This window comes from Cimex lectularius, unplaced genomic scaffold, assembly GCF_000648675.2.
Source record: "Cimex lectularius strain Harlan isolate CLEC.00 unplaced genomic scaffold, Clec_2.1 scaffold5, whole genome shotgun sequence".
Taxonomy (NCBI): domain Eukaryota; kingdom Metazoa; phylum Arthropoda; class Insecta; order Hemiptera; family Cimicidae; genus Cimex; species Cimex lectularius.
This window is the reverse complement of record NW_019392993.1, coordinates 4251874-4265019: the sequence shown is the minus strand read 5'-3', so window position 1 is coordinate 4265019 and position 13146 is coordinate 4251874. Positions and strand designations below refer to the sequence as shown.

Below are 13146 nucleotides of genomic sequence, written 5' to 3'. Positions count from 1 at the left end.
AAAAAACAAGGTATATAAAACTGACAATTTGGGTTTATACCACAGCGAGGAGCAGTTGAGGAATTAATTGAGGTTAAACAACTAGTTGAATCTAAATTAGTCAAAAAGAAGCAAGCGTTGATTATATCAATGGATGTAGCTGGGACATTTGATGCTTCATATTGGCCGGCTATCCTAAGGCAATTAATCAAAAATTGATGTCCAAAAAATTTGTTTCGGCTTCATAAAATTATTTTAAAAATCGAGAATCTAGTTTAGAATTAAATTCTTTATCATTATCCCGTAAGACTCAAAAAGAGTGGCCGGAAGGATCATGTTGTGGACAGGGATGTTGGATCTTAATGTATAATTCTTTGAAAGGAAAATCTCGGAATGTATAGAGATTTATGCATTTGTGGATGATCTATTATTAGTAGTTTATGCCAAAGAAGAGTATGAGTTAAACATTTGGGCAAATCATGCAATGTTTGAAATATAAAAGTGGTCAAAAAATAAGTATATATCAACCCTAATCATTCAGAATCAAGTGTGTTACATATCACAAGAAGAGGAGCTCAGAACCGATACGGGATAGCGGGAAAAATGATGTGAACAGTTAAAACTCAAAAGGTATATTGAATTTGTTTCGACAATTAATTGAATTAGAATCAACATATTCAAAAGACTTGCGAAAAAATGATTATAAATTTCAAAGACGGCTAACGGTCTTGGAGGAGGAGCGTTAGAAATAATTTATAAGCACGCCATTTTGTTTAGAAGTTTTGTGGAGCTCCTGTTCGGTCTGATGCTTTAAATAAAAAATATAACGTTTTAAGTCTGAGAAGGGTTCAATGTAGAGCTCTTAGAGGCTTCAGGACAATATCCTTTCATGCAGCAGTCTTACTAGCAGGAATAACGCAAATTGACTACAAAATTAAAGAAGTAGTAGATATCTATGAAGCCGTTAAAGGATCCCCTTCTACCCATTATGCACAACTAATGCTAGATTTGCCATTGAAATGGAAAAATGGGATCATCCCGCTGAGATTGAAAATACACTTGGGAAAAAGGTAATCGAGTATTCACAAACGGGAGTAAAAGTTCTGCAGGTGTAGGATGCGCAGCAGTTGTCTATAGAGATTCAACTCTTATTTGTGTTAAAAAATTGAAATTAGCAAATCGGTGCAGCAACAAGCGAGACTTCTCGCAATCTGGGTGTCCTTAGATAAATTGATACATATAGAAGAAGATAAGACACAACAAATAGAACTGCGACAATTTATACAGTATGGTGGCACTGATAATATGATCGAAGATAAATCGTAACACTTAAATCTGAATGATGAAATCCGTCACAAATTGAAAGTTCACAGGAATAACTCGGGGTAGAAATAACATTATAGCAAGCAGACACTATGGAAAGGAGGCCGAAGATGACAACATGGTTTTCTTTTTCACAAAAGCACCAAACCACTCTTTCTCTTTCACCCTCTCTCCCTCCCTCACTCCCTGTCATCCTCTCTATCTCCCTGTCTCCCTCTCTGTATCTACCTATCTTTATACATCTGCCTACCACTATTTATATTTCTCTTTTACTCTGTCTCTGCCTGTCTGTATCTCTCCCTCTCTCTTTCTCTCTCTCTCTCTCTCTCTCTCAATTTTCTTTCCTCTTACACTCTTCACTATAATCTTCTCCCTTCCTCAGACATCGTAGGCTTCCCAATCACCCCCCTCTCACTCTCTCTTTCTTTCTCTTGTATCTATTTTCTTTAGTTTAGGTGGGCGTGAAAGGGATAGAGAAGGCGAAATGGAAGGTTCAAAGCGTTTACTTTTTCCCAGAGCCGACCTATTCAACGTAGCTCAGAAATTTTGGATCATCATGCCTTTCCTATCCCCGATGAAATCAGCGACAATCCTATTCTATTGCACGATATTCTATCCACATGTCGCTCTCATAGTTCAAACGTTCCTTCAACAGCATAACATCAGAGTCTTAGACAGGCCAGCCCGTTTCCAGACTTCAACCCCATCGAATATTTAAGGGATAACCTCAAAATACGAATAAGAGCACTTCCATCATTTCCTGATACACTTCACGATCTTGAAAAATCTCTTCGTGAACAACGGCTTACCTCCAGCAAAGAGACATTTCCAGACTGGTAGGAAGTGTGCCGAGGCGTCTTCGAGATGCAATTAAGGAGGAAAAACGCGATATTGAAATGTTAATTAAAAATCTAAAACAAAATTAAAACAAATTTTATCTATCCTTATTTTATTTTTTTTCATTTTTTATTTTTCTTAGCAATTTACTTCTTTTTTTTAACTTTTTTAGACAAAGTCTTAATTATTAAACGTTAAAAAACGTGAAACTTTGATTAATATATAAAAATATATACAAATCAAGTTATATTACAAGTTCACATTTGTTCAAAACCGCTATGGCTCTCACAGGGCAAAGCAAAAACAGCTTTAAGATCATCGATGACCCTGTGTCCCCGTGCAATGCGAATGACCAAACATGGAAGTAGAGAGTAGAAAGGGATTGATAGATATAAGAAACTTGTCAAAATTGTACTTACATTTTGTATAATGTCGTGTTCTTTGTTGTCTTCGTGTGGAAGTTGGTTTGTTTGCTGTTGCAATTGGTCAAAAGAGAATTGTCGCACTGAAAGGATCGGCACGCGGTATTTGTATGTGTCGCGGTAGGCCACTGGGAGATTGCCAGGGATTCTGTTGGCACTTCCAGATTATAATCGTTATCAAAAATATTCTCCACTCCCCTTGCATCTGGATGAGATTATTTTTTATTTCCCCGAGAGCAATTCAACGGCTCGTCTATTAATGAAAAGCCCGTTTAATCTTGGATCTAAAAGTACGATCGGACGAGTAGGAAATATTCGCCATTTATCCTTTCGGGGCACGTATTACAAAAATAAATAAAACATTAACTTTGTGTTGATCCTTGACGACCACAAACATTTTAACTAATTTAAAAGATGAAAAGTTTTAATTGCAAATACACAAAATTCAATTGAAATCTTAAATTCTTTTCTCCCTGAAGAATAATAAATTAAAATACGGGAATTTTTTTCATTTTGGTTTTAGTTTTTAGTTTAGGGTCCGCCTACTCTCGCTTGTCGTCCGTCTCGGACGATTTCGGCTCTGCGCCATCTCTAATGAGTAACGTCGTGACAGTTCATTCGACATGAATTGACTGGGAGTCAGAGTTGTGAGAACCTAAGTACAATTGTACTTAAGTACTTCATTCAAGTATTTGAGTAAATGTGTGAATGTTTTATTTCAGGAACATCAGTGAAAGAAAGGGCGGGACAACGCATTTATTTAAAAGTCTCAAGTTCTTCAAAAGTAATTGCAAGTACAAGTACTTTTACACGTACTTGCAATTTGATTTCCAGCGCCAACAAGTACAAGTAAAAGTACTTGATACTGGTAGTACAAGTACAAGTACTTGTGAACATTGAATACAATTACAAGTACTTGTACCTGTACTTGTGTGTTCCTGAGTACAATTACTTGTACTTAAACTTGTACTTGTACTTCCTTACAAGTAGTTGTAGTTGAAACTGTTGTCATTGTAAATTATTAATATCGCAATATTATTACCTCAATTTGAATTACACTTATAATAATTTTTCCCAACCAATGTTTTTAAACAATTTTACCGTATAGCTTTATTCATTCAATTTTATTCTTTTCTCACTCACAATCAATCCTTTCCTATTCAAATTGCCTTTACCGATGTCGCTATAATTAAGTAATCTCATACCAAATATTTATACAGACATTGTATAAATTTTTACAATTACTACCTATTCCCTTAACAAATATAAAAGATCAATGTATGAGTCTTATACATTTAAAGTCTTAAGAAATCTCATTGAGATGGTTTTCTAGTTTAGAACTAAAATTATATTATAGATTAAAAACATCATAAGTTTAAACATTCTTTAAATACACTAGTAATAAATAATCAAATCCTATATATTAAAAGAGACAAATGAAATAAAACTCGAACTCTTACGTTAAGATATTCGTGTACATAAACAAATACACACACACAAATATCATTAGTAAAATATTCAAAGATAAAAATTTCAGACGATTCCCTCGTCTCCAATATTTACTTTCTTACGGTTTTTTTTATTTTTATAAATATTAAGACCAAGTGGAGTTGATATGGTTTTATGGTATTGTGTTTCTATAATGTTGTAATTATATAGAATCATCTCAATATATGTCTTCATTGCTACTGTATTTCCACCCGGTCGGTTCAAAATGTGAATGCGAATTCAAATTAAAGCTATTAAATTCACAGATTGCTAAGTACGAGTTTAACAGCGGGCAGTTTATGTATTTCAAAATAATCCAAACAAAATATGACTAATTTAGTCAAAAAACCCGTAAAAACAGTTTTTGCGCAGTATCTACAAATCCATTACACTGGTAAAGTTCCAAAAAAAGAAAGTACTCGTTGTACTTAAAGTACAATCACTGACCACAAGTACAAGTACTTGAGTAATTGACCTTAACAAGTACAAGTCCTGAAGTGTATGTAATTGCACCCTGAGTAAACATGTACAAGTACTTAGACTTGTACTTGTAATTTCAATTATATGTACTTGTACTTGAACTTATTCACTCTATTTCAATTCCAAGTACAGTATTTGTAATTGTACTTGCAACTATTTTTCAAGTACTGTACTCGTACTTTGTACTTGTAAGTACTGATTTTCCAACTCTGCTGGGAGTGTAGTAGTGTACTAGTGTCCATCCAGAGCACTCAGAAGGGGGGCGGTAGTGTTTACTTGAAATGAGTTCATTGTTCGCCCGTTTGGAATGTAATCCTTTACACCGGCTAATTCGACCCGATTATTTTCGGAATCTTGGAGAGAGACAGATAGTTTCAGATATATACATTAAAGCATAAGGGCGAAATACGAAGAAAAAATGAAATTCAAAGTAAAAAAAATAAGAGATAGATGTAAAGAAATAAAAAGGGGGAAAAATAAATAAAGAAAGAGAGAGAGAGAAAGAGAGAGAGAGAGAGAGAGAGAGTGAGAGAGAGAGAGAGAGAGAGTATAAATAGATAGGCATAATTAAATGTGGGATATAACTAAATATAGATAGATTGAGGGATAGATATACAAAGTATAGAAAAAAAGAAACAAGAGGAAGAGAAAGAGTAGAACGAGAGAGTAAATGATAGATAAAGAGCTGGTGTAAGCAAAATATAGCATCAAAAGCTGACAATTTTGGATAAATAAGTTAACAACCACTAGATCTGGTCCACCAATCACTAAGTTAAAAGGTTAATTTTATTTAACCACAAATAAACATAAATATTTTTAAACTTTAAAATATCCATTGGAAATATATTTACTACAATTTTATGAATTGAATTTGAATCAATTATTCATATTTACTGGCATTGTTTTATGTATTTCTATACAAATTATTAAAGTTACAGCGTGTTACTATGTACTAAAAGAACATACATTTTCACATGATACATTTTACTCTTCCTCTGCTCATCCAATACAAATCGATCTCACAACAATCGATCGCAATTTAAAAATTAAGTCATGTTGACAATGATCAATTTGGAAGGGATAAGTGGCATAAGACTACGAGGACCAGACAATGTGGGTTAAACAGGCTACAGAAATAGGCGAGAATGTGGGAGTGCAACTATTTTGAATATACGACTCGCATTATTTATAGTAGTGTCCCCTTCCTTCCAGAGACCAAAAGTCACTTTGTGGTTACCTGCACAGAAACTTTGTTGGCCCTTCAGATGCATGGAATTCGGAAAAGCAGCGTTGCTCATTATCACTACTGTTCAACTAGTTATTTAAAAAAATGGACAGTTTATAAGAATGAGATTAATTTATTTTTAGGTGTTACATGGCCACATAGTGGGGGAAATACATTTTACGTAATTCTCACTATTTTTCCTAATACTACGGCAATGTTAATTACTTAGGCAATTAAAGATTAAATTTGTCTCCATCTTTTCTGAATAATATAAATAGATTTTTTTAAATATACATCAGTAATCAAGTTTTATTGTTTTCAACTGGTTGAGGAAATTCGTTATTTCAATAAATTCAGTATCAAATGTAAAATTAAAATATGCACTTTTGTGCTTAAATTTCCAGAAAAATGATTAATCCTTTAATAATGAAATAGCATACGTAAAGGTGATTGAAAACTTAGACGATTTATTGCTAATATTGCTAATTATTGTAAGTGTATATTGTGTGTATGTGTGTGTGTGTGTGTGTGGGTGGGTGGGTGTGGGTGTGTAATTTGGTTTATCTGCAGTATAATGTATTTTTTTCCTGATTAAATAAAAATTAAGCTCTTTGCCGGTTGTATCCTGTAGTGCGGGCACCTACTTCCCAACTTCGCCCGCACCCCAGGTCCAATCGAGTGTCCCGCAGACTATGCCAGGTCCGTCGCTTCCGGTGGGTGTTGCTCGACAGCTGGAGTCGCTGGATGGGTCGCTAAAAAGCTACGCTCCCCATCCATATGGCCGCAGGCCATGGACAGCGAGGACCTCAAGGCAGTAAGGGAGAGGGTGAGGAGCAACCTCGGCAGATTTTTCATGCCGAGGTCCTTGAGCCTGATTTTTCCTCTCGCCCCCACTACTACACCGGCCGCCAAAAAATAGCTCTTCCGATGCAGCTCCTTGAAGGCTTCCCTCAAAACCCCGTACTTCCGACCCTTGAGGTCCGCTACCGCGTCTCATATGCGACCGGGAGGTCTAGGACTATAACCCCATCCTCGTCGATCGCGACGACGTCCGGCCGGAGTCTCGTCCCATCAGGTGGGGAGCTTCGATAGTGACCTGGTAGCCTTGAGGTCGACCGGCGACGAGGACCTGGAGGCACTTACTATCTTTGAGTAATTCTCAGGACATGAGGAAAGGACAGGGGAGAGCGTCTCCGTACCGGCCCCACATCTCCTACATTCGGCCGTCATACTCGAGGCCACCCTCCTCAATGCCTCCCTAGTTCCCATCGAATTGGTCGTCATGCGGAGGGCATGTATAAATCGGGACTCCTGACGGATCAAGGAAAGCCACGATTGCCCACGGCGTCACCGGCAAAGGTCTTCACCCCGTGACCGGTTGCCCCCTAGGCCCCAAGGGCAGGCCGGCCCGCAGATGCGCCACAGGGACCGCATGCGCCAGCCGAGGGAACCCCAGTCCGCCGTCTTTGCTGCTGGCATATATGAGGCCATTCGGAGTGGACTGAAGGAGATGAAAATTCTCCTTCACCCAATGCCGAATGACCCCATCGAGCTTACGCAGCGTGGTGAAAGACGGGGTATCTATCACCAGACGGTAGAGCCTCCTCGGTATCATATACCGCTTGACCAGGTCCATCTTCTGCCGAGGCTTGAGACTCAGCCTCGAGACCCGGCCAAGCAGCCCTTCTAGCTCCTCGAGCTCGGCGACGTTTTCCAGACCCGTCCCGGGGGTAAATCTCAGACCAAGATACCTGAACGACCAACCTGCGGGAATGTGGCGAATCCCCACTCCGCTGATGTTAAGGCGCGGGTCGTTCGCGTACCAGGTCCCGCCCTTCCGCCTCATATTGAGGCAGAAAGACTTGTCCAGATTCAACACGCAATCTCGAGAAGTTCGAGGAGGCCCCATCAAGGAGTTGTTGTGCCCCGTCGGGAGTGCTGCATATTAATGTAAGGTCGTCAGCAAATGCAAACACTCCAACGGGGCCGTCGCGTCCAGGACCTGCTGACGACTGCAGGTCAGAGATTAGGGGGTCGATTACAACGTTGAACAGCAAGGGTGACCCGTTGCCGAACCTCCCTAGCATTTGCCACTCTCTTCACCCCCACATTAGTGGGGATGGTAGTCATAGCGCCCCATTAAGAGGACAAGACTTTTTAGGAGGAAAATTCGTTATTTCAATAAATTCAGTATCAAATGTAAAATTAAAATATGCAATTTTGCGTTTAAATTTCCAGAAAAATTATTAATCCTTTTATAATGAAATAGCATTACGTAAAGGTGATTGAAAACTTATACGATTTATTGCAAATATTGCTAATAATAGTAAGATTATATTGTGTGTGTGGTGTGTGCAATTTGGTTTATCTGCAGTATAATGTATTTTTTTACAATAATAGATTTGCAGTTTAGGCAAGCCCAACCATAATGCCTATCCTTGCTGGTTTGGTTTGTCAGATGCATTTTGGCATTTACCATTGTCAGTGTTGGGTTTGTCTTAAAAAAGTTATACTTAGCAGAAATCAACCAAATATTTTATTATANTATATATATATATATATATATATATAGAGAGAGAGAGAGAGAGAGAGAGAGAGAAAGATACATATATTCTACATACTACATATTTACTATGCTACACTACGATATCTTGCTCTGTGAGTATTTATAATTTTATGAGTATGTATAATTTCAGCCATTATTTAACTATTGTATATTACCAACCATTATGTTGATTAAATATTGTAAACTGTTAGTATGATATGATTACGTCTTTTTCAGAGAGGTTCATGTGAGAGCCTGATATGTCCAACTTTAAGTATGCCTGGTCTAGACAACATATCATGTGGTTCTGCGAACAACATTTGTTCCGGTAGTGATGCCCCGAGGGTTCCTTACCTAGTGTCATCGTGTCTTAACCACTTAGCATTGCGGGGGCTCAACACCCTGGGAATTTTTAGGGTGTCGAGCTCAAAAAAACGAGTGAGGCAGGTAATTCTTAGCATGTCTCCAGTCTGGGTGAAGTTGTGCGAACATTTAAAAATTTTTTTTTTCCCAAATATGAATACAGCTGAGGGAGGACTTCGACTGTGGGAAAGAGATGAACCTCGAAAATGAAATGAGCCCCCATGATGTTGCCACCCTTCTGAAGGAGTACTTCAGAGATCTGCCAGACCCACTGCTCTGTAAGGACCTCTACGCAGCCTTCATCCAAACACAAAGTAATTTATTTTAAAAAAAAAATCTATATGTAATTGGGAATTTATTAATATTACTGACATTTTAAGGAATAAGGAATCGTAGATTACAACATGAAGCATTGCAACATTTAGTTCAACTCCTTCCAGTTGCAAATAGAGACACGTTGTATTCTTTGCTTTCATTCCTAGCATTAGTTGCTGGGAATTGTGATGACCACAGGAACAACGAAGGTGATCCATCGGTGTATTTTTAGTTTTACAGGATTTTTTTGTTTTATTATAACATCTTTTTTTGTAGGTGAGTGGATTGCAGGGAACAAAATGGACAGCAATAATTTAGCAACTCTCTTCGCCCCCAACATCCTGCATCCTTGTACCAAAAGGCCGGCGAAAGAGGAGATGAGCCAAGAAAGGATGGAAGAGCGAAGTGATTCAATAAATGTTATTCGCTGCCTCATTGATAACTATAGATCATTGTACCAGGTAGTTATTAATGACACTAATTTTATAACAGCCCTACTCAACAACAAATATTTGATGTTTATTACCCACTTTAAAATAGTTCATATTTATTACATACTTATTTTAAAATAATTTTTGTTTATTACACCATTTAAAAAGTTAATTACACACTTAAAATAGTTTATGTTTCTCACTTTAAAATAGTTTGTTTATTACACATTTTAAAATAGTTTATGTTTATTACTTACTTAATAGTTTATGACAATTCCATATTTTCAATTAGTTGATGTTTATTACATGCTTTTAAATAGTTGATATTTATTACACAATTTAAAAAAGTTAATGTTTTATTACACATTTTAAAATAGTTTATTATACTTTAAAATAGTTTATGTGTATTACTTACTTTATAATAGTTTATGACAATTCCACATTTTCAATTAGTTGATGCTTATTACATGCTTTTAAATAGTTGATATTTATTACACAATTTTAAAAAGTTAATGATTTATTACACATTTTAAAATAGTTGATTATACTTTAAAATAGTTAAAGTTTATTTTGACAATTAAATAATTTAAACATCGATTTTTATAGATTGATTAGTATAATGAGATCTGAATTTAATGTTTTAAGCTCTATTTATTTATCAAATTTTATTTCAGCATTATATTATCCTACATTTAGAGAACATTCACTTTTGCTTAGGTTTCAGCTGAACTGTTGGATGAAGTATATGTCCATATGATGGATTCACACCCAGAACTGCTGGACCAAATAATGAGGAAAAAAGATATTAGTTTGTACGAGTAAGGATATTTACTTTATGTCCCATTTGCTTTAAGAAATTACAATATTTTCTAATTATTTACAGGCAAGAAGATAGCAATGTGGATAGCAATTTAGATGAGGAAAGGAAGTATTGGAGTAGGGAATCATGCACTCATGAGATGGCGGCAACAGGTGGACCTGATGTTGCTATGAGGCCGAGGTACTCTAATTTCTAACAAATGTTTATATATTTCTTTAAATATTTCATTTTAAAATATTAGGAAATTAGAAAGGGGAAGAGAGAGGACATCGAAAAAGAGGAGGGATGAAATAGTTATTAGAAAAAGATCTGTGCCCTCGGGTTCTGGTGGTGAATCAGCGAGCTCTTCCAGGAGGGCTTCAGACGAGAAACGAATTTCATCCAGCGACTCTGACCATTTAAGCCCACAAGACAATCATGTAAATAATATAGTATTTCTGCAATATGACAGCGATAATTTATTCTTGTGTGATTTTAGAGCGATGGTGTGATCACGGCAAGTCTGAAAATCCCTGTACCTGCTGTAACATCCTTTTCATTGAATCTTGATGACATACCGTATATTGAGGATAATGAAAGGCAACAAATCACCTTAGGTAAATAAATTTTAATAATTAATTGTTTCTTAAAATTATAGCTACAGTACGTAACTTTTTTAAACTTATCAGGCTTAATGAAATGTGGTGGAGGAAATACATCTGAGAGTGGCATCGGATCTTTTTCTCCACCGACACGACCACCTTCTGTAACTTCTTCATGGGGTTCCACTTCACCAGAAACAGAACCAACTCTAGGCTCATTGAGTTTCCCGACTTCTCGGCAAGAAGCACTGAAAGTTACAATTTGTACTACACCTCAGGTACACCAGGCTACGAGTGGTTTATCAATTTTAAATGATGTATTTTTAATTTATTATTTGGATTAGGTTCATCCTGGCTACACAAGAAGTGATGTGCAGACAGGAAGACACATAGCATCATATAGCAGGTTGCTGTCTGTAGATAGGATATCGAAATCGGCGAGTTCTTCCTCAATGAGTAGCAATGCACCGATACCCACATCTATTTCTTCAATCGGAGGAGCAGTCCTTAGGTCAAAAACGGCTGATATTGAGCGTATGCTGAGATTGAGCGGATCTTCATCTGGGACGTCCATTGTTTCCCACTCGGATAAAGAGTACAGAAGGCGTCACAGCCAAACGAGGGAAGAAAGCAAAGCCGAAAGTCAAGCAACATCTAGGTCCGAATCAAGAGGAGGAATTTGGAAAAGAAGAGAAATAATTTCTTCCGAACCGAAGGAAAGGAGAAACCTGTACTAGGAAGAAAGAAGAAAACCAATCACCAACCCTGCAGATGAATGTGCAAATAAAAATTGTTATGAGGAACTATAGATTAGGCTTCATACCAAGTTGGACAAACACATCGGCCCAGAAGAATCGGACCTTCTCAAATATCCATTCCTTTTGTAAAAGAAACATGGGTATACTGCATGTGAACTCACAAAAAAATTTAATATAGAAAACAAATCTCAGTTTTTATATTTAAATCAGAAAATATAATTAAGACGGCAACAAATGATTAAAATTATTTTATTTCTAATTGTATTTGTATTTTGTGAAAATCTATGTGAAGAATTTGACAGTACTGAGAAAATCTAGTCAACATGACCAAAAGATTTTATTAATTATCGGAATAATAATAAATACGATTTTATTATCCCATTGTATATATAAGTATGTACTTCATTTTTATTACTTATTTACTGATATTTTATTTGATAAATTGTTTTTTAAATCTGAAAAAAAAATTCAATCCACATAATATGAAAGAAATATTAAATAACACCTTTTACTTTCTACGATGTTTATGGTTGTAATATTATTTTATTTTTTATGACAATAAATTTTTTTTTGACTTCATTTATTTTTATGTACAACTGTACATGTACTATATATAACCAGCAGATTGGGTAATTTGTGTTTATGGCATTACGGCCGTTATGGAGAAAGCTACCCATTGACAGCCACTCTGGATTAATGAAATGATATTAATCATTTAAGAGGTCTCTTATCCATTTTCTTTTCAGACGTTTACGTGATAATTGTGAGGAGTGGAGTAATCGTATTTGTGTGTTAGGGTGATTTTGTAATTTACTATGAAAACGTCAGTAATATGTTTTGATGGATGAAAAAACTGTTGGCATTTGAAGATCTCTGTGAAGTGCATCATTGTTTATTTAAAAAGGGGCAGAAACAATTAGTCTTAAAATTTTGGATTGAAAACTTTGTAATCTTTGAATATTGGAATATTTGGCCGATCAATAAACTTGGCACATCAAAATAGGTTTGAGTAGGTATGTGTATATCGAAAGTTTTGGTTTTAATGGTAATTTTGATTGTTGGTTGAGTAGGTAATAAAGCATTTTTAATCGTTTGTTCAGTGTCTGTTTTTTTAATCTTGTGGGTGGATTCCGAGGTTGTCTTCTATCAAATGTAGGTCCTAAATTGAGCAACAGATTCATTATACGCTACGACAAGTCTCACGACGGAGTGATGTTGTGACTTTGAGTAATTAAACTTTATTTTCCAAAGATTGCTCCATTTTTCAATTGTGGTTTTGTAACATGAGTGAAGCTTGTGTAGAAGAGGGATGGCTTGTTAATATGGCGGTGTCATCTGCGTATGTGGCGGTAATTGGATTCTCATTTGTGGGCATATCAGAAGTAAAAGTTGTATACAACAGCGGAGCAAGTATTGACCCTTGTGGCATACCTGCAAGCACTTCTTCCATCACAGAAGTCTCCGTACCCTGGTTTACTGCGAAAAATCTCTCTTTAAGGTATAATTGTATAATCAGATAATAGGCCTGGGGTAAAAAAAAATTATTTGTATAATAATCTCTCATGCCACTTTGTCGAAG

General features: G+C 36.2%; 1 protein-coding gene across 2 annotated transcripts in view; it reads left to right on the top strand.

Annotated features, from left to right (window-relative positions):
* LOC106666238 overlaps positions 1–12061 on the top strand; it is a 32196-nt gene extending 20135 nt beyond the window's left edge. The window contains exons 5-14 of one of the 2 annotated variants that reach the window (XM_014393295.2): positions 8537–8746; positions 8826–8976; positions 9043–9186; positions 9254–9438; positions 10126–10226; positions 10292–10408; positions 10491–10647; positions 10707–10824; positions 10897–11087; positions 11154–12061. In XM_014393295.2, the coding sequence (XP_014248781.1) occupies positions 8537–8746; positions 8826–8976; positions 9043–9186; positions 9254–9438; positions 10126–10226; positions 10292–10408; positions 10491–10647; positions 10707–10824; positions 10897–11087; positions 11154–11546 (1767 nt within the window). In that variant the 3' untranslated portion in view covers positions 11547–12061. Of the gene's footprint in view, positions 1–8536; positions 8747–8825; positions 8977–9042; positions 9187–9253; positions 9439–10125; positions 10227–10291; positions 10409–10469; positions 10648–10706; positions 10825–10896; positions 11088–11153 lie in introns of both variants that reach the window. The other variant, XM_014393294.2, reaches the window with a different exon arrangement.
* Positions 12062–13146: the final 1085 nt, after the last annotated feature.